This window comes from Lipotes vexillifer, unplaced genomic scaffold, assembly GCF_000442215.2.
Source record: "Lipotes vexillifer unplaced genomic scaffold, Lipotes_vexillifer_v1.1 scaffold826, whole genome shotgun sequence".
Classification (NCBI taxonomy): domain Eukaryota; kingdom Metazoa; phylum Chordata; class Mammalia; order Artiodactyla; family Lipotidae; genus Lipotes; species Lipotes vexillifer.
In genome coordinates, this window is record NW_006789439.1 from 155744 (window position 1) to 179072 (window position 23329).

A 23329-nucleotide genomic window follows, 5' to 3' on the forward strand; every position below is an offset into this window, starting at 1 on the left:
TCTATTGGTTGGTTTAATTGATGAGGAAACAAGCCTGGTTTCTAAGGTTACAAAACTTATTTTTCAGAAAATTGAATCATGGGAGTCTGCTGAAATCATTGGTTCTAGCTGCCACACTCCTTTTTGGTCTAGCAATGGTCCTGTTAATTTGATGTGACTGCAGAGTTTGTAATGTTAAATTCAGCAATAATACTCAATTCCCATTATGTACCAATTATTTAGTGCACATAACTATTTTCCACTCTGAGATTTCATGGAAAGGACATAGTATTGGATAACATGGAAAATGTGACTAGTGATTATAGTTGACTGGCAAAATTTCAAAGTTTTTCCCAAAATATCTTTCATGAAATTAATGGTTCAGGAAAATATACCCTTTTTTCACCTGTCTTTGAATACCCACAACTTTCAGCCACATGCCCTTAACTATTACATCTAGCCATTTTGATAAGTTATAGCATTGATGTATTCAGAGAACTGGAACTTTTATCTTTGCTAATTCTAAAATGCTTGACATGGTGAGAAATACACCAAAAATACTTCCTGGTATTTAGCAATTAATTAAGTATAAAGATAGCTATCTAAGACTTTGGTTTTTATTATGGTTACTAAGCTTATATCAAAATTCCATCTTTTAGTCTAATTTGTTTAATCAGAAAAAAATCAAAACACACCTGTAATTTATGATTATTGGACGAAAGGGAGAGAACTTATTTTTCATTTCATACCTCCTAAAATGAAGGTTATATTTTTTTACAAGAAAGATAGAAAAATCATATATTAACAGATGATAAGAAACTTGACACATATTTCAGATACACAGATACTATGTTTCATGTGTTTCTGGTGTTGAAATTAAAAGGATATATGTCTTAGAATTTCTACTCAAATGTATACCTCTATGTGCCTACTATCTGCTATGTTAGATTTTTAATCAATCAATATTTTAAAAAAATTGTTAGCACATTCAAGTGTTTAGTTCCTGAGGATGGAGGGTTCATGAGCACTGAATTTATACTTTCCATATTGATCCACTTATTACTGATACTTAAAATTTTAGAACTGATAATCACTTACTGTTCTGGGCAATATAAATTATTTAATCAGTTCCAAACTTCTGAAATAATTGTCTGATGTTTTAGAAACCAGAAACAAAAATTATAATAGGAGTTTAGACTATAATATATTGCTGCAAGGATAATTATTAAGGGAAAACACAGCTGACATTTTCTGATTTATGCACACAATCAGAGATGGAGTCCAAGGACTGTGACATAATTATCTTCATGCTAACAATTTTTGTAAATCTCTTGACAGAATTTTAGCTAATTTTAAAATGGCTTCTGAAGATTAGCACTTAAAATTGTTGGGGAAAATAGCACAATTTATTAGCAAGGGTATAATTGTAAACCTTCTAAATACTCATTGTGAATATCATTTAGACAGTAACTCCTGCTTTAGCAGCTGGTATATAAGACACCAGTTTATGGAGTCTTGAAACAACAGAGAGTGGAATCTAATTAAAGAGGATTACATGCCAATGAAAAATTATTAAAAACAGACTAATAGACAATTGTTATGAATTTAGAAGTCTGTGCCAACTTCTCTTTTTGATACAAATTTATGTAAGTAACTGTCAAGTAAAAGCCTTTATTTCTTCAAAACCAAAAGGATATTAGAAGGCTTTATTTTTGTGACTTAAAAATTATTGCTTTTCTGAATTTTAACTTAACACAAGAACTTAAATAATTCTATTAAACTTTTCTCACATATTTAAAATGGACGTGTGCTTTTAAAGATATATGATTAGAAATACTATTTTAGGGTCTTTTGTTTGTTTGATATCTATCTAGTACCAAGCATTCCATGTTTATAGAGAAATGTTAGGCATATGTTTTTGTAAACAAAAATCAGTTTATCAATTTAGGTACTGTTTATGGAGACTTATGTTGGATTGGATTGCATATTTTTTTTTGTAATGTACATTTAAAATTTTTGATGCACTAAGGATTGTTAAATTTCAGTACTTCCACTACTGAATTACTCCTTCCTGTTTGAATTGACTCACTTTGCTGTGATCTCAAGGGTTTTATTCCAAACAAGAGAATGAGATAGCTTAAAATGATACATAGCCGGCTTTTAATTATTTTTTAATAGAATTTTAAAAATAAGTGGTCCTTTCCAGCACTGGATTAAAGACTGTGTTCGCGTATGTTCACATCTGTGAGTTTACCTGATGTCTAACTTTACATCGTACATGCTATGTATGGTACTGTTGTAATACATTATGCATTGCATTACGCAGCCATATGGTCTGTAGACATTTGTAGATTTTGACCAAAGCAAACATATTAAAGATTAAGTGCTAAACACTGAGAATAATGTGTTTTCTGTGTAATTAAGTGCATGAATAAGCAGATTGGATTCAGTAAATGAGACACTTGTTTAAGATTTTTAAAGTGGATAATGTTCCTAAAGACAATCCTTCACGTGAAAAACTTAACTATCTAAAATTGTCTTTGAGATGTAGAAAAATACCACTGATGTCAGAGTAGTAATAAGGGAATTATTCCACTCCCCCAACACTGTCAACCTTGACCTCAAACTTTTCCTCATCTGCTGAGATATCCCTATTCTGGAAAGAACACCCACTGCTTCTGAGATAAGCTGCCCAAGGACAAGGGATTGTTTAATTTTAAAGCCTCCAGATTATATCAAATTTTTAATTTTGAATAGGCTTAAGATCCTATATAGAACAACTGTGTACCTCTGCCTTTCTAGTGGTGGTAATTAATTTAGTGGGGGCATACTGATGTTAGTAAAACCATTAGTAAATAGTTTATTTTCAAGCTTCCACATGACAAGGGTAAATAGCTGTTGGATCATGTGGTTGATGGACATTTTAATGTAGATTACTCAGACTGGTATTGATCCTTCTCTACAATAACAAATCAGCCAGTATATGAAGTGCTTGGTACCATGAATTTATTAGTATTAAGAAAATGAATTTAATTTTTTGTTTTGGTAGAAATACTTTTTATAGAAAATTAACTCATAAATATATAACACTTGAAGAGTTGTCTTTTGGGAATGTTCTGATCTTCTTGGAATTAGGTTTTTCTTATTGGCCTCATTTAGCATAGCAGGGCTCAAAATATCTACCAGAGGGTTATTTGAAGGTATACAAAGTTCTGTCATTTATTTGAAGTTCATAGCAAAGAACTGCCAAAAGGGAGCTAATTCATGGTGAACCATGGTCTGCATGCACTCCAGTGCTAAAGAGGTATTTAAATATGAGCGCACATACCCTAGCTTAGGAGACAAATAAGATGATCTTCCTTCTGTAGCTTTCTGTCCATCTTCCATCATATCACTGAACACAGGAAGGTCTAGTTTGGCCAGTAAGCTTTTGCTGTTCATCAAAAAAAATATACACCCATGCTATTCAGTAGATATCATAGGCTGAACTGGATGAGAGTGCTGTAAATGAGCTAGGATTTGAAGCAACGTCTTGAGAAAATGATACAAATGTAGATTATGATTTTTAATCCAATTTTTTCCCCACTTTTCTTATTCTTAGCAGGCATATTCTATAAACACCATCAGTTTCTAGTACTTTCAGGGTTTTTTTGGTTTTTTTTGCTTTCTTGTTTTTTTTCCCCTCCATTTTAGCAATTTATTAAGTACTTAATTGGAAGTCCTTGTTTTCTTACTATAGTGACTTGCAAATAGTTTATTCTTTTTGATTTTTTTTTTTTTTTTTGGCACCTCAAAGAGCATTTTGTTGTGACTTACGAGTATGTACAGGAAAAATTATCTTAAAAAGTTTGGGAGATTCAACTGGCAGATAAAGACTTGTTTGGGTTAGCTCTACCCAAATGTCCACTAGGAGTACTTAACTCTAGAATCATAGGAGAAGATGAGTTATAAAGCTCAACAAGGGTAGTGTCTATTCATGTCCAGTAAAGGCACTGGTAATGATCTCTTTGTGGAATGCAAGAATACTCTATGCTGTCTCTTTTGAAGTAACACTTTTTAAAGTCTGATTTCTTTTCATTAGAATCTATGCTCACTAACCAACATTGATTTTTATTTGCCATTCCATATTGAATTTCCTGAAAGTTAAATTTCACTGTTTATGTTATCATAATAGTCTGGTCCATGTAATAAATGACTGCATTTGCACTCTACTTTGGTATCTCTGTTTCATTTAACTTGGTTAATGTGAGACAAAATATGAAAGGCAGACTGACAAAATTAGCTGTTAGTTTGCAAGACTGAATAACCAAATTTGGACCATGAGGTAGTTGTCAAGATAAGGCTACAATGGAAGGTCTCTTGGAGAAAAGATAGCTAGCTGCCTTCACTGACATCATTTTGCACTTTTAATTGAAGGTAGCATCTGATTCATGTATGTGAAAGTTCCTAGACCATCCATTCAAAAAGCCTTTAATGGTTAACTACTATGTAGAAATGTAGTAGTAAATAAATTAATAAAAAAATCCTCTTGCCTTCATAAATATAGTCAATATTTATAAGTAAAAAACAACCACTTGCCTTTATGAATACAGTCAGTATTTTAAAAATACCATAACATGTAATATAATGTTAGGTATAATAAATGTTATGAAGAATAGTGAAGTAGGGAAAGGCAGCAGAGAGAGTGAAGATAAATTCATTTTTAGAGACAGTGGTTAGGGAAGATGTTTCTAAAGAAGTGCCATTTAAATAGAGACCTGAATGAAATGAAAGAGTAAACCATGTGAATATTTGGCAGAAGAGCATTTCAGGCAGAGGGAACAGCATGTGCAAAGGCCCTGAGGAGAAAGGATGCTTTTGTGTAGAAGGAACAGCAAGGAGGCACTGTCACTGGAGCAAACTGAGTTCAGGAAGCCTGGTAGCAAATGAGATTTGTCCTATCAAACAGAGGTTGAAGGTGAGCAAACTTTGCAGTTGAAGTAGTAGATTTTCATTATTTAAATTGCTCTTTGAAAGACTTTTCCCCCTCAAGATTAGGTGAATAAGTAAACAATAATGACTTCTAAAAAGCAAATTTTAAGGTCTATATGGTGATTTGAGATAGGCGGTGTCTGGCACATAGTACTCCACAATATTTTTTGAAATAATGATAATTGTTTTTCATTTGGTTATCCTGTAAACCAAGTGAGATTCCTTCAAAATCTAACCATACGGGGACTTCCCTGGTGGTCCAGTGGTAAAGAATCTGCCTTCCAATGCAGGGGATGTGGGTTCGATCCCTGGTCAGGGAACTAAGATCCCACATGCCTCAGGGCAACTAAGCCAGTGCGCCGCAACTACTGAGCTCGAGCGCCTCAACCAGAGAGCCCGGGTGCCACAGACTACAGAGCCCACGCTCCCTAGGGCCCGCATGCCACAACTAGAGAAGAGAAAAAAACCCGCATGCCACAACTAGAGAGAAGCCTGTGAGCTGCAACTAAGAGCCAGAGACAGTGTAGGGAAGATGTTTCTAAAGAAGTGCCATTTAAATAGAGACCTGAATGAAATGAAAGAGTAAACCATGTGAATATTTGGCAGAAGAGCATTTCAGGCAGAGGGAACAGCATGTGCAAAGGCCCTGAGGAGAAAGGATGCTTTTGTGTAGAAGGAACAGCAAGGAGGCACTGTCACTGGAGCAAACTGAGTTCAGGAAGCCTGGTAGCAAATGAGATTTGTCCTATCAAACAGAGGTTGAAGGTGAGCAAACTTTGCAGTTGAAGTAGTAGATTTTCATTATTTAAATTGCTCTTTGAAAGACTTTTCCCCCTCAAGATTAGGTGAATAAGTAAACAATAATGACTTCTAAAAAGCAAATTTTAAGGTCTATATGGTGATTTGAGATAGGCGGTGTCTGGCACATAGTACTCCACAATATTTTTTGAAATAATGATAATTGTTTTTCATTTGGTTATCCTGTAAACCAAGTGAGATTCCTTCAAAATCTAACCATACGGGGACTTCCCTGGTGGTCCAGTGGTAAAGAATCTGCCTTCCAATGCAGGGGATGTGGGTTCGATCCCCGGTCAGGGAACTAAGATCCCACATGCCTCAGGGCAACTAAGCCAGTGCGCCGCAACTACTGAGCTCGAGCGCCTCAACCAGAGAGCCCGGGTGCCACAGACTACAGAGCCCACGCTCCCTAGGGCCCGCATGCCACAACTAGAGAAGAGAAAAAAACCCGCATGCCACAACTAGAGAGAAGCCTGTGAGCTGCAACTAAGAGCCCGCGTGCTGCAACGAAGACCCGAAACAGCCAAATAAATAAATAAATACATATTAAAAAAAAAAAAAAGAATCCAAAAAAGACAAAATATAACCATATGTTATGTAAAGACCTATGTGGTAATTTGAATAAGAAATTAAGATTAAAAAGTAAATACTCAATCTTGAATTTTGTTTACCTCCTTTAGATATAGGAATTAATGCTCAGCAGGTAGGATTCTGCAGCAGAACTGTTTTAAATTTTTGCTCACCTTGGGAAAGTACTAAAATATTACTTAATTTTTATCATGGATAAGAGTTAAAATTTAAAATACTTCAAGGTAATTGTAGCTAAAATACATTTTGACTTAGACTATGAGCCTGGAAATGAGATTTATTCTATCCATTTAAAAATGTATAGCATTATTTGAACAATGCTTTCTTGTTTAGAGTATATTTTCACATACATGATCTCATTTAATTTTTCCTCAGAACACTTTGAAGTGTGTGTCATTACTTTTATCATTTTCATTGATATCTTCATTTCATGAGGAAATATTTGCAGACTGAGATGTTAAGCATTTTCCTAAGAACATATAAACAGTTTACTTGCAAAGCTGGAACTTAAAAACAGATTTCCTGTCTCCACAGCTCCTATGTCTCCTACTATATTATGTTCTATTTCACTGTGACTCATATGAGATTCTCCTAGACAGGCCTTGATTGTAAGCTGGCCACCATTAGTGAAATGACATTAGCTAAACATGATTATGTCTTAATGTTCACTGAAAGGATTAGACTAGTTAAGACATACCGAAGGGAAAAGCAATTATCTATTGAAATATGAAACTCTGGATTAGAACTGGAAATCGTATCTTGGTATTAGAATATTCATCTGGAATTTAAAAAATCTGAATATAATTATTATTTCTTACTTCAGTCATAAAGAACTTCAGTGGGGCTAGTTTTGAGGCTTTTTGCTGAGTGCCAAGATTTAAAACATAACATTTTACTGGAAGAATAAGTTCATCTAATTGACTCATTCTTTGGAGGAACTTAGACCTTAGGAATTTCTGACTTCATGAGCAACATAGGCATTGGTATTAACTTTTCCCTGTTTACCTTACTGCCTAAAGAAAATCATTAAATTAATCAATGCTAAATTACCTTAGAGTTGTAGCTTTATAGCTTGGAGTGTGCTATTTTACTTAAATTGTTCAGATTTTGAAATGTAAATTTATAATTGCCTCCATAAAACTTGTGGCCTCCGTGGTGTTAATTCCCTGTGGGTTCTGCAGGCTTCCAGTCATCTGAGATTTGTAATGATCGCATTAATATGTGATCATTTGTAATGATCGCATTAATATGCAAGGATTCTTCCACTGGATGTGGGACATACTTGCCTGATAATAGTTTCCTTATGGAACTGAAATTGTGTTTTTGAACATGAAGACTTTTTTTTTTTTTTAAACCTTCGTATCACCAGTGACTACCGTGTATCTGGCCCCTATTGGAATCTAAATAAATATTGAATGAATGAATGAGTGAATGACTTGCTTTCATTTCAGCTTGGCAACAGGATTGACTTTTGCAACATATTTTTTATTAGTCATATGAATACTTAAACTTAAGCATCATTATCAAGCAGTAGAAATTTGCCAGCTTTTGGACCCCTTGCTTCTCAATGTACTTGGACATTATATTTGTAACTTTCATTTCTATGTCATCTAGGTCCATTACAAAATCATTCTTCCTCATATTAAAATTTGGTGCACATAGACATAGGGCTATAGGGGATTCAGGGGATCCACTGGCTCATTGAAATTGTATGTAGCATATTGTATATATATGCATATGAATTTTTTGTGAATATTTAATTTTTTAAGGGGAAAGGATCATGATTTTCATTATATTCTCATAGGGATCTTATGATCAAAAAGTGAAAAATCTTCTTTTTCCCATAAAGACTGTATTGATTTTACTTTATTACTCATTAGAATCACTTGGAAGACATGAAACATGCACTTTTTTCTACCTCACTCCATAATGTCTGATCCATTAGGATCATGGTGGGGTTCATGGATACTCTTCTTCTTCCTCCTCTTTATTCTTTTCCTTTGCTTCCTCCATTTATTGAAAACCTTCTATTTGTTTGGTGTACTAAGTGATTTTCATTTATTAATGTAAATGTATTATTTAATTTTGATGACCGTGCTAGAAGGTTCAAGTATATTTTGCTTAGAATAAACTGAGTGTCCTGCCTAAGGACCTATAACTAGTAGGCAGTAATGCTGAGGTCTGAGGCTAGAGCCAATTCCACTACCTTTGCCTTCTTGCCCCTCCTCAGCCCCTGTTAATCTGGAAAATTTTGACTCGTTTCAAAGACATGTTTAGAAGTCACTAACTCATAGACATCTCTGCTCTAGGAGAGTTAATTCCTCTCTCTTCTCTATATTATCACTGGATTGTGATCAATATGGGGGTCTTTTCTTATTTACCTTTATATCCCTGATGCTTAGTATGATGCCTAACAGTAGATTTTCAAGTTTTCTTTTTCTGAATTGAAATTTAATTGATTAACTTCAGCTTTTGTTATTTAGTAATTATGAGACTAAAGTTCTAGTAGCTGTGCCATTAACTCTCTGTGACCTTAATAATATAAAACTGTTTCCTCATTTATTAAAATTAATTTACTAATTTAAAAAAATTAGGTTACTATATAAATTTTAGATCCAATCTATTTAGTTAGTTATTGTGATTATTTCATAAAGGAAATGCTGTCCTAATAGAAATTAAATTATATGGTAATACCATCAATTCTTTTATTTAATAATGTAATTTGCTGAATTTTTTGCTTCTTTCCTGCCCCATCTAGCATGTGAATCACTAGATACTTGGTTGAATTTGTTATTCTTTTGTTTAGTTAAGCAAAGATACTTCAGTGATCGTGTTTAAATTTCTCAGCATTCAGAGATCTTCTTGTGTGTTACTTTGCCCCCATGATGCTGTTCATATTTTACTCATTTGTTTTATCATACCTTTATACAATCCTTAATACAGATGAGATATTAAAACACTGTAAAATCTATCACAGTTGAAACCCTAGACCTTCTCTCAACCCATGGGGATTCATTTGGCAGGAGGCCACCAAAACCAGTTCTTTTTGATGCTTAGTTTCTAGTTTCTACTTTAATTGCTGCCAAAATCTGAGCACTTGGGAATTTAATTGCTCATTATATTTGTCACAGTGGTGTCACAGACCCAAATAAAGACTGTTGCATGCAAAATATTTATGGGTATTAATTTTGCCTAAACATCTGTATATTGGATTCCTTATTTTCTACCTTGTAAAGTGTAGCACATCCAGAAAGAAAGAAAACAGTATTCTGTACAAACTTATGCCCCACTTTATTAGTAAACTATTATCCATCCAATCCAGTTATCTAAACTTAACAACAAACGTCTAGAGGAGGACCTATGCAGAACTTTATTATATTCACTTTACTCAGTTTACTCTTTTGAAGCAGTCTCTGAGGGATTTGAGTCTGGCTCTGAGGACAGACTCCTTGGGTTCAAATCCCTGCTTTATCCCTTATTAGCTATATGACCTTAGGCAAGTTATCTTAATCTCCCTGTGCCTGTTTCCTCAGTTGTAAAGTATGGATCTCAATGGTGGTTGTGCAGATTGAACGGGTAAAGTTCCTAGAAAAGTGTCTAACACAGAGTAAGCCCTTCATGTTATTAGCTAGTTTACTATTAATATAATTCATCTTTATACGCCAAAAAACTATAACATTTACCTTGGTTGCTGATATGGATTTCCAGTTTCCTACTAATTAAGTAGAGATAACATTTGCCTGTTGTAGCCGATGGAATGTCTGTCTGGTCAGCACTAAATTCAATACTTTTCATGTCCTTCCATTTTTTCTGTGTGTTCCCACTTTTTTGCTCCATGGTATTTAGACTAATAGGCCTGTTTTTTGTTCCAGTGTTTTATTACTAATCACTGATTTTTCTTGTTCTTGTACTTGCTAATCTGAGGAGTAGTTTGTTCATTCATTCTCTCCCTGTGTCCCCTTTTCCTTTTTAATTACCCTTTGCCTTCACCTTCGTTCTTTCCTACAAAATAGATTGTCTGTCTTGCATCTGCTGTGATGGTTGCAGCTCTCTCACGCAATTATCTTGGTCAAAGGAAATTACGAGGCACTTGAAAAATAGGAAGTATCAGTCATCACCATGGGCGAGTTCATTTTTAGAATTGTTTGAAAGTTTTACATCCTGGAAAGTCCCCTATGCCTTACTTATGCCTGAAATTGTATTCTGGGATAATCCTACACTAACATATAGAATCCCCTTGAAATAGGAAGGAAGGGGGCAGGGCACAGCCTTTAAAATAATGACATAGCCATAGGACATTACAAAAACTGGTTAAAACCAACTAGGTACAAGATGGTGGAAGATTTGACTTCCAGTATACCTTGAGCCTCATTATATGCTCATTGTAATACATTAGCATGCTAAATGACACACGCACCAGCGCCATGACAGTTCTGAGGCCAACTATAAAAGGTCAGAAAGTAGGTGGTGGCTCAATTCCTGGAAATCCCCACCCCAGCCCCAAAATAATTGGAATAATCCTCCCACTCATTAGCCTATGAAATTACCCAGCCCATAAAAACTAACCACCTCATATTTTGGGGCCTGTTGCCTTCTAAGATGGCCCACAGTCTGCCTGTGGAGTGTGTTTCTTTCTGAAAAATCCAATTCTTACCTATCACTTTGTCTTTCACTGAATTCTTTCTGCAACAAGAACATCAAGAACCTGAGCTTCATTAAGTCCTGAGACCAGATGTGTGATCTCAATTAAAAGACCATGGGTTCAAGTCCCAATCTGGGTTACATGGTTTCACCCTGTAATGAACAGCGTATAAATTTGTTATTTAAGCATAAGTTTATAATTTTTTTCAGATCCGTACACATATGAACTAGGCTGAGAATAGACTTAGATAGAAGACATTGGCTCCATTTTACTTACAGTTGTCCCTACTGTTAGGAAAATGTTACTGATGGTGGACATGAGAGTGAGTCTCTCTGCCTCTCATCTAAAGCATCTGATGCTTAATTTTATTTATGGAGAGCATGAGCAGATAAAAATGTTAGTTGCTTGAGATGTTTATCTCATTCTGGAAAAAGACTAACATTTGTCTTAATTAGAATTTAACTCTTGTATCTCTTCTTTGGTACTTTCGCATATTGTTCTTAAAAAAAATCTTGGATTTGATTTCTTCAGGACACAAGTATTTTTGGTGAAGGTAACAATTAGACTGTTTAAATGTTTACAAGACTTATTTATTTCCTCTGTTGTTCTGTTGGGCACAATAAGTTTTCTGCAGACTCAGGGAGTGTGAAACATGGAGCATTCTTTCCTTTTCTGTTATTCAGTAATCATTTTGGGTTCCCATTCCACTTCATGGTAAAATATGTCATTTTAACCACTTCCAGATAAAATCACTATTAAATTTGAGGCTTCTTATCATTAAAATGAAATACCTTCAGATGCTCTGGAACACTTTCTCTCTCAGTCAACTCTGATATCTTTGCCTGTCCTCAATTCCTGGAGCCATAGTGAGCTCAGTGGGGCTACTTAAGGTTTCTGTGTCCAACTTTTCTCTCACTCTGTCTTCAGAAGAATGTTGTTATCTCCTATCTCTGTGGCTGGAAAAGCTAGACAATCAAGCAGTCTTTCCACCCTATTGTTTATGTATGCCAGGGATAGGCCTTTAAAAACTCAAAATCCAGTAATTTTGCTTGTTTCTTCTTTAATGTCCTTCATGAACTTGTTTCTCTGCAGCAGTGGAGACCAAAATAAAGTTTAAAACCACAGTGCAGGTAGCTAAGAGGAGGAAAGTGATGAGGGATTTCAGGACCAGAAGAAAAAACAGACAAACGAGAAAGTATATGTATTTTTTCTTTATGCTCTCAATTTACCACATAGAAGGGAGGCAAATGCATTTTTTTGTAGTAACATCTAGACTCGTTTGAGATTCTGAAACTATCTGTATAATTTTTAAAAATATAAATCTGAAAGAGTAAAATTTCCACAAGAATTCTGTTTTGAAAAGGTTGTCTACACATGGATTTTACTGTGAATTGCCCTTTTCCAAAAATTGATCAGATTAACATTCACTTTTTTGAAATGATTTATAAATTATAAGAAATAGTAAAAGCTTATTTATTTTTTGCTTTTTATATTTTATTATACAGTTTTTCCCAAGGGACTCAGAAATGGATATTGAGATGAAAAGAGGTTTTTGTGGACTCCATCTGTGTTTGCTTTTGATTTAAGCTGCTGTGTCACACGGTTGTAGCAGGCTGCCTTAAATATTTGTTATCTATGACTTTGTTTTGCTGTGGGCATTATTGCTCTGGTCTAGGGAGTTACTTTAAATGGCTAAATTGATATCTTAAAATTCTCTCTTAATTATAGTAGCGTGACTTTTCTAGCCTTTCCATTGATTTTAATGATTGAATCTCACATTTCCTATAGGTAGCGTGTGAGAAGACAGTACCCTAACTGAAGACAATTGTTCTTAAATAAATAGATTCAGATATAACGTTATTTGATTTTGTTAATCTCTGTTGGTAAAATCAAAGTTTCTAAGATTTTCTTGTAAACCAACCATAAAAAACAAAAATACCTTGTCAAGGTACAGATTTATTTCTATTAAATGAGTCCATTTAGCAAACACATTTGTATGTACATATGTGTGTGTATCTGTGTATATATTTATGTATATCCAAAGTAGGAGATATATTAAAAATGAAAAATATGCCCAAAACAATTAAATAGAAATATCTATTTCCACATCTGATTTGTAAACCACCTGTGGGGAAGTGATAGGTGCTGTTTTCCATATCAAGAGTCAGTAAAGTTTGAAAGAACAAGGTTATGAAACCTTTTTCCAACTTAAGATTTAAATGTAAGACTCTTAGCAGTGATTCATCTAAATTGATGGGGTTGGGTTTATGGCAAACCTAGATAAAAATAAGTATAATTATATGACCACAGAGAAAACATGCATTGTTTTCCATTAACAGTTAAATTCAGGAACAAGAATGAGATATAGAATCAGTAATCCTGAATTTGAGTATTGACTCTACCATAGTCACGTAATTTGAATATATTTTAGATGAAAACAATTTGAGTTAGATGGGAAATTAGTTGGAATGAATAATCCCAGTCAATGATATTTATTTTTTCTTAATACTTTTTAAGCTTTTATCTCATTTTTAGCCATCTATTCTTGTTTTATATTTATAATAGCATTAGCAACAAACCACCAAACCAAACCAAAAAGGAATTAGCTAAATAAATAATAGCGCATGGGTGCAGTAGAATATTATGCAACTCTAAAAATTGTATTGCGAAGTCTGTTTAGAATCATGAATAAATACTAGTCATCTGTTATTAAGTTTAAATATATGAAAGTTAAAAACAGTACATTCCAAATACTATATAACTAGTAGTTGTGTTTGGGTCTTTTCAGGTATTCGCTTAGCCCAAGTGACACTATTTGAGTATCAGTTGTTCACATTAAGCTATGTTGTAGGTTGAATATAGCAAATAAGGGTAACTGATTTTATTATATGACTTTATTTTCTTTTACTGCTTTGTGTACATCCTTATACCTCTTTTTGGGTGTGCAGAAGTAAAGAAATCAAACTGATGATTGGAAACTTTTTTGGACAATTTGAAATATTAAAACTTTCATGAACTCAATTGGCAAATAATCAGGAGGCAGAGATCTTAATTAGTCAAGTGCACATTTAATAGAAAAAATAAATATTGGAAAAGTCCAGTCCTATCTTATATTAAATTTCTTTTATTGCTAGCAATTATTTTGTTGTATTATATTTTACAAAAATAGCATATTCAGCATAGAATATACAAATACTTCCAAAATCTTTAAAAAAAACTCTTAATTTTTAAAATCTTGAAGTCAAAAAGAAATATAAACCTATAACTGAAACTTTGGAAAATATTGAAAACCATAAGTAAAAAAATAAACCCTTGTTTATTCAACATTTTGAGATAATCTGAGTTACTATTTCATTTCTAGTCTTTTTTGGCTTTGCTTGTTTTGTTTTCCAAAACTGTAATCATATCATACAACATATTCAATTTTATAGTGTCTTTTTAAAAAAATTACACAATGTCAAACAAACATTGGCTAACTCTATCTAAACAGCATTTGTAATTAATGCATAATATCCCTCAAATTTAAAGTGCTTTATTTAACCATTCTTTTATTGTTGAAAATTTAGAATCCCCCCCCAATATTTCACTGTCATAAAAATGCTGCTTTGAACACCTATGAACATAAAGCTTCTAAAAAATATTATTATTTCCATAGAAATATTTGAAAGGGCACTATAATCTGTTCAGTGTAAAATTTATATTTGTCCCCCCACCTCTTTTTTTTCCTGAATAAAGAAAGGAAAACTCTGCTTTCTGCCTTAGAGGTCCAGACTAATTTTTATCCCAGAAGTACTGGGAAAGTGTTTTTCAAAGGCCATCTAATTCTAATAATTTAGTTATTCATCTTTGCAGTTATAGTCATATAAATGTCATTCTTTAAGACTATCACTCTATAGAGAAAAAGTTCATAGTTTAGTTAATGAAGTATCAAAAATTTATCAGGGTAAGTTACAGGAATTGGATCTTTAGTACAGAATTTTGGTAAATAATAAAATGTTATTTTATTATTATTAGCTGGTAGCTAACACTTACTGTGTCAGATACTTTGAACTTCTTTATCTGCATTCTTTACCTGTAGTGATATATTACTGCATTATGATTCCTTCACCAGAATTCAAACTCTCTTCTTAAAGCTTTTTATTGCAGTATTACATATGGAAAACTAAACAGATCTTAAGTATTCAGTTCCATGAATTTTCACAAAATGAATGAAACAGTGCCCTAGAAGACCCTCTTCTGTCTCCTGTAGTTAGTATCCACTAATTTCCAACACCTTGATTAGTTTTGCCTACTTTTAAAATAGTAGCTTTATTGAGATATATTCACATACCATAAGGTTCACTCATTTAAAATGCATATAATTCAGTGGTTTTTAGTATATTCACAGTGTTGTGCATTGGTCGCCACTAATTTCAGAACTTTCATGTCCCCGAAAAGAAACTCCGTTACCATTAGCAATAATTCCTTCCCTCTCTGCAGCCCCTGGCAACCACTAATCTCCTGTCTCTATGGATATGCCTGTATTTGACATTTTATATAAATGAATTGATACAATGTGACCTTTTGTATCTGGCTTTTTCACTTAGCATAATGTTTTCAAAGCTCATCATGTATCAGAACTTACCTTTTTATGGCTGAATAGTATATCATTATATTGGTATACCATATTTGCTTATCCATTTATCATTTTATTGACTTGCATTTTTTCTACTTTTTATCTGTTATGAATAATGCTGCTATGAACATTTGTATATATATATATGCGGGTGTATGTCTTGATAACTGTAGGCTTATAGTCATTTTTGAAATCAGGAAGTGTTAGGACTTCAACTTTGCTATTCTGTTTTAAGAAGGTTTTGGCTATTCTGGGTCCCTTCTATTTTCATATGAATTTTAGAATCAGTTTATCAAAATCTGAAAAAAAAAAAAGTCAGCTGCGATTTTGACAGGAATCACATTGAAACTTTAGATTAATTTAGGGAGTAGTGCCACCTTAACAATATTAAGTCTTCTAATTCATGAACATGGATGTCTTACCATTTATTTTGGTTTTCATGATGTTTTGTACTTTTCAGTACACAAGTCTTACGCTTCTTTTGTTAAAGTTATTAAGTAGTAGTCTATTCTTTTTTATATTCTTATAAATGGAATTGTTTTCTTACTTTTTTGTTGAACTATTCACTGTAGCTTTGCTTATTTTTGTTTCCAAGTTATTATTTTTTTAAAGGTAATTTTTAAAAATTTATTTATTTAATTAATTTATTTTTGGCTGCGTGGCTCTTCGTTGCTGTGCGCAGGCTTTCTCTAGTTGCGGTGAGTGGAGTCTACTCTTGGTTGTGGCACGCAGGCTTCTCATTGTGGTGACTTCTCTTGTTGTGGAGCACGGGCTCTAGGCACCCGGGCTTCAGGAGTTGTGGCTCGCGGGCTCTGGAGCGCAGGCTCAGTAGTTGTGGTGCACGGGCTTAGTCACCCCACGGTGTGTGGGATCTTCCCGGACCAGGGCTCGAACCCGTGTCCCCAGCATTGGCAGGTGTATTCTTAACCACTGTGCCACAAGGGAAGCGCAGCTTTGCTTGTTTTTGAAATTCATTTAAGTGGAATGATTTTCCTATGTGATCTTTTGTGTGTCACTTTATTTAATACTATGGCTGTGAGATAATCCATGTTATTCCACATAGATGTAGTTTGTTCATTCTCATTGCTATGTGTTTTCCATTGTAGTAATATAACACAGTTGATTTATATATTCCATCTTTATGTGCATTTGACTTGTTTCCAGTTTGGGGAAATTTGGATAGTGCTACAATTAACATTTTTGTATATGACTTTAGGCAAACATATTACATATTTGTTCTGGGTGTATTCCAAGACATGAAAATTCAGCTTTTGAAAGTGCTACCAAAAAGCTTTATCAAGTGGTTTTAACAATTTACAGTTCTACCATCAGTGCTTCAGTTGCTTTTTATACTAAAAAAACCCACTTTTGTATCATCTATCTTTTTCATTTTACACATTTTCAAAGTGTGTAGTGATATTTCATTTTTAAAATTTGCATCTTTATCATGACTAATGCTGTTGAGCATGTTCTTTTAAATTAGTTATTTGTATAGTCTCTGTTATATAGTGTTTATATAAGTCTTTTGCCCATTTTACATTGAATTGTCTGGGTTTTTTTCCTATTTACTTGTAGGAGTTCTTTATTTATTATAGATATGAGTAATTAAAGCAGTGTGATACTAGCACAAATATAGGAAATTGAGCAGTTGGCCATTATGGACTCCAGAAACAGACCCTATATATACTGTGTCTTACTTTATGGAAAAGATGAATTAAAGTGGGGAAATGATGGCCTTTTCAATAAATAGTACTGATTTAACTGCTGACCTGTATGGTGTGATTTTCTGTTATACACATATACAAATATCAATCCCAGATGAATTACACATCTAAATGTGAAATGCAAAGTAATAAAGCTTTGTGGAAAAAATATAGGAAAATAAATTTATAACCTTGAGGAAATCAAAGATTTCTTAAACAGGACACAAATAGCACTAACCATAAATTAAAGCAATAATAAATTGGGCTCTTTAAAAATGAGAAATTCTCGGGCTTCCCTTGTGGCACAATGGTTGGGAGTCCGCCTGCTGATGCAGGGGACACAGGTTCGCGCCCCAGTACGGGAGGATACCACATGCCTCGGAGCGGCTGGGCCCGTGGGCCATGGCCGCTGAGCCTGCGCGTCCGAAGCCTGTGCTCTGCAACGGGAGAGGCCACAGCAGTGAGAGGCCCGCGTACCGCCAAAAAAAAAAAAAAAAAGAAATTCTGTTTATGAAAAGATAATATTAAAAAGTGAAAAGACAGATCAGGAGATATTTGCAACTTACATATCCAAAAAAAGACTTTTATTCAGAATTCAAATTATTTTAGATACATTTTGCTAATTTTCAAGATTTTCATTGTAAAACATGTAACTATGTGTTAAAAAGGATCTTTGCCTTAATTTGGTCGATCTAAAAAGATATCAAGGTAAGATAATGGTATATATAACAATGGGTTTTAAATCAATGAATTCTTACACATAGGAAATTATTAATCTAAATTCTGTAGTTTTGTAAAATCCAGCATACTTATTTACAATTTAATATAGAACCCATTAATGTTAAAATTTTATTTAGTTTTACTGTCTGTTAAATTAACTAAAATGCTAAATCCAATTATTTTATTACCTAAATACATGAAATCTAATGTGCCAAAAGATTCATATGGATACATTTTTTAGGCTAAAATTTAATCCTATATATTATGTTCTGATAACTTATTAGGGTGATGTGAGATTAAGTTAGTTTTATATATAAAAACATAATTAAAATTAAAGAAAAAAACTCTTAGAAAATTCAGTCCAGTAATGCTAAGAGCCTGATGCAATGTCACTTAATTTTAATGAATGGACTTATTTATTTTCAAATATATATACATATATATATATTTGTGAACAATTTGTATATAACTGTTACTTAAAGATCTAATTTTAAAATTTTGATTTCAAAATGTTTGAACTTTTATTATTATATTATGCCTGGGCTTAATCTTTCCATATCAATAAATACTAATATTTTAGAACTGGGTATTTATCATATACAATTTATTGTGATTAATAAAGTCAAACTTTATTGACTTTCTTTTGAATTCCAGTTGGCTTTGAGATACTTGAGATTATTTTAGAGAACTAATTTTTAAACCTCAAAACTCTAGAAGTTGTACTACTTTTATGTAATACTCATTTCTTCTATTTACCCAATTTTGAAAAATTGATAAGACTTCTGTGACAGCTGTAACATAAAACGTTTTTATTTTGTTACTGTTGAATTCACACTGTCAATTTTAATGAATCCTACCCAATTAAAATGGTGTGCATATTTTTGAGTCCATAATCAATATAATCAATTATATTTTACATAATTGCATAGATATAATTTTATCTCAGGATGTTGGGGGATTAATGCATTTTTCTAATATGTTGCAGAGTTGCGAGAAGCTGGAGAATAATTTTGATGACATCAAGCACACGACTCTTGGTGAACGAGGAGCTCTCCGAGAAGCAATGAGGTAAGTCTGGGTCACCATAGCAACAGTCACAGATGTGGTAAAGAAAAAGTCATTTTTCATTATTGGGGGAACAAATGAGTTCATTGCCACCATTCAGCTCTGTTCTCTAAGGTATTAATTTGTCAGTGGAGAGACTTCCCTTGAGGCTGTACTTTGGTTTTGAAGCTGCATAAATGTTAAGCCTCAGTGCACAGTAAAAAATGTAAATGTTTAATTTGTTACTTAAAATGCTTAAGGGGTGTCTTGTTTTATATTTATACTAAACTGTGTGATTGAATGGAAATATTGTTCATCTACATTCTGCCTGTATAAAAAAATAAATAGTACAATGGTGTTTTAACTGAGTAGTATTTTCTCCTAATTAATATTTAACTAAAATATTTTATAGGATTATACCATAGTATTTTTAAACTGATACACGTTTTCATACTATTATAAAGCATACAGATTAACTTTTTTTCAAATACAGCAGTCTATAATGAAACTGATGGGTTTTCTTTTTTTTCCTTTTTAACATTACTATTTCTGAATATTTTTCTGAAATCTCCCTAAACTTAATACCTTTTTAATAACTTTTAGGAAGCAGTCTTTAAATCCATCTGATCAGAATCAATGAAGGCTTTTACTAGACATTGAAAATGTGTGAAGAATAAAACTTAGCATCCTTACAGCTGGAGAAACGACAACAAATGATGTTAATCTTAAAAGTTCTGAGCTTGAACCTTTGAGTGGGATAATTTCCAATATATTTGTACAGAAATAGTATATTTGCCTTGATTTAGCCTGTGAAACTAAAATTGATTTTTAAAATATATCTCCTTCTATCCATGCTCAGTTTTTAAGGGCTTAAATTAAGGCTAAAGAAAAGATTTTAAATAGGAGAAAGGATAAACCTGTGAAGCTCCCTAGAAGGGTATTTTGGGCACAATTTTCTTATTGCTGGCACACAGTTACCATATACTTTAGGCTAGAAGCTGCTCTCATTTAGTGACCTCCCTTTTACCACGCAAGCAGCAGGGGAAAGTAATTAAATTTAATAGAAGCTGCCCTCATTTTGAAGCCACTTCTATTTAAAACCACAGGGGGAGGTAATTAAATTTAATGGAAACAGTAGCTTCTACACAAAGATACATGGTACTTCTATATAGATGATTATGATGTCACAAAAAGAGGAATAATATATTACTAGTATTGAGAAATTACCAGCTGGAGCAAGTGAGCCTATTTTATTGTTAATGTCTTTACTAATAAAAAAGAGGGAAAAATAAAACTGAGTCCACAATAGAGAATTTGTATCTATATACAGTGCAAGTGGACATTCTCAGAAAGTTAAAGTTATTGAAAATAGTCGTAAATTTAAAATAAAGAGTAAAATGTATTGTGGAAAAGGCCAATGCAGAAGTTATGACTGAACTGCTGTTTTTCAATATATTCTTTATCCTCTACCTGAAACTACCACAGGTATAAATTGAAAACATCATTTTTGTAAATGTTAATTATAATAACTTTGAATATGTTAAGCATAACATCAATATTTATTTAGAACTGTACAGTTATTCTCTGTATTTTTATATCTATTCAGTTTGAAGTAAACCCATAGACCCAAAGGAAGACAAAGAGAATGCCAGCTCTGAAGCTTTGAATAAAAGGCCAAAAACATAGAAAGAATTGCAAAGGGGCAATGTGAATGAAAATGGATGTGAGTGAGGGAAATACAATGAACAAGGGAAGGATGTAATTAGTATAGAAAATTCATCATCAAGAAAAAAACAAATTGAATTATGGGAGAACTGCGTTGGAAGAGATTATAAAATTCTGCCAAATTTTGTAATACTTGCCATTTTTGAAAATTCTGCTTTTCAAAAAGTAGAGATGAATTAATGAGAAAAACAAGTATTACCTGATTGGAGTAACCTCTCAACCATCCATGCTATGAGATAAAGCAATAGGCTAGATAATTTAAATTAGCATTTAATCATATGGCTGTGTAATGTACTTTGTTTACATTGGCAGCATATTTTACACATACACACATACTCATCGTCTTTAGATTCACTAAACACAACTAAATAATCTTGTTACCAAAAGCATTAAACAGTTTAGTGCACTGTGGGCCTAGCACTTTTTAAAAAACTTCTGGTTTTTGCCTTTAGAAAATACAGCAGGAGCTCATTCTTTATATGTGAAACTATGGAAGCATATAAACAAAAAGTTATAATGTTATGTGACTAATAGAGTAAAAGGAGAATGAATCAAGGGGAAAAAATTAATTGTTCTCTCATCTATGATCATTTTTATTGTCTTACAAAGAAAACCATGGAGAGGATAAGAAATTTGATCTAGGCCTTGAATATGCCAGTTTTACAGGTAGAGGGAAAGGTATTGAACAAAGGTGCAAGATGTATTTCAAGAACAGTAAAGTGGTCTGATGTAGAGCAAATTTTTTTCAAGCTTTCTTGAATGTATGTTTTCCTGCAAAACTCACATAGGCAGAATTATTTGGTCAGTAATATCTCTCCTTATATGCCAAGAATCCTTGGGTATAAATAAAGCAGTATGAGGTTGGCAGGGATGGTGGGAACTATTCAAAATTTCAGAGTGTGAGAGGGAGCAGTGGGAGACAGGTATGAATAATTTGCCAACAATTTCAGTTAGCTCAGGGGCTGGTCTCAGGAGGCTTGTTGGAAAAGTGTTTGTTACCATATTCTAGAGGTCAGTTACATAGAGTCTAGCTTGCCAGGATAGATACTTTAAATTACTTCAAGGAGTGATTGTGGTTTTTAAGGAAGGGGGTGACAGGATTAAAGATATTGATAAAACTATGAAGATTATGTTACAGCTTTTTAGAATTCTAATAGGGTAAGAAAATACAATGTGGGGATAGATACAATCATTCATTTATTTAATAAACATTTATTGTGTTTCTGTAATACACCAGGTAATGGGGTTACAAATATGAATAAGGGAATCTCTGCCCTCAAGGGGCTAATGGCCTAGTTGGGGAGACAGATACAAAAATCAAATGCCTGATGTGAAGACTCAGAGCCCCAGTACTTGAGTTGTTTCCCTGGTCCAAAAATTGCCATGGCATTTTTTCTCTTGGTCCATGGGCATGACATAGCTTGGCTATTGAACATCCTTTTCGTCTCACTAACTTAACCTCTGCAGCAGCCCTCAGGTGGCTCCGGGCACCCACAGTGGTACCCTCCTCCTGAGTGTGTCTGTAGTCTGGAGAAGTTGGAGCAAAACTGGACTGAATTTGAAGAGTGACAGACATTTTGTGGCTGCCGTGTTTGGGCCTTATCATCATGTTGGGTATTACCTCCTTATTTATTAAGGTTCTACTACTGCTATGAGCTTAAAACAAAAAAGAGAGGTCTCTGCCCTTGCTCAGTTCTGTGTCATCTCATCCAATCCCTGTTCATGGGCAGTCTTTGCCATGCAGTCTTGGACCTGTTCTTTCATCAGTGTCCCAGCTCAGGAATCATTTTAGACCCCTCCGGTGCCTCTTCCTGATCCCAGATGTGAGGATCTAATCCTGGATGTGAGAACCTGTGGCCAGCTATTTAAAACGTGTAAGGGGCTACAGCCTGCTCTGGAATGTGCAGGCTAAATGAAACAAGTATTTTATTAGGTTTTAACTCAGACTGAGAAAAAATAATTCAAAAGTTTGTTTTGGCAGTAGAGTAGAGGGTACAGTGGAGGGAATGAGAGATCTAGAGAAATCAGTGGCCCCACTAAGATAAAGGTAGAAGGGTATAGAGGTCAACAGAGGAGAGTGTGTTTGTGAAATTTAGAAATATTTAGAAGGTAGATCTGATGAGACTCTGTGACTTAATAGCCTCACTATATTAAAAACTTGATTTAATCTCTGTTGCTCTGTTTAAAACCTTTTAAAGTTTTCTTATGCTTTCAGAATAAAGTCTAATTTATTTGTGTATCCTACTAGATAGTAAATCTCATGAGGGTAGGAGGATTGCTATTTTGCTGTCCTTTGTATTCTTAGCCTTACCATAGTATTAGCATATTAGGTGCTTAATAATTATTTGTTGAATTATTGATAAAGATAAAAAATAAGAAGGACATTTATCAAGGGTAAGTCAAAAAATTTTTTTTGACTTTGTATTCAACTTTTTTTCCCTTCCAGTTTTATTGAGATATAATTGACATTAACCACTGTGTAAGTTTAAACTCAAATGTTTTTATTTTGAGTATTTGGATATACATTAATTGAGATAGGGAAAG

The 23329-nt window shown here is 33.5% G+C and overlaps 1 protein-coding gene across 1 annotated transcript in view; it reads left to right on the top strand.

The window, feature by feature from the left end:
- The window catches only part of DPYD (dihydropyrimidine dehydrogenase), an 821342-nt gene that overhangs the window by 103341 nt on the left and 694672 nt on the right, over positions 1–23329 (top strand). Inside the window, exon 3 of the mRNA XM_007462610.1 lies at positions 19002–19084. Within this exon, the coding sequence (XP_007462672.1) occupies positions 19002–19084 (83 nt within the window). The remainder of the gene's footprint in view (positions 1–19001; positions 19085–23329) is intronic.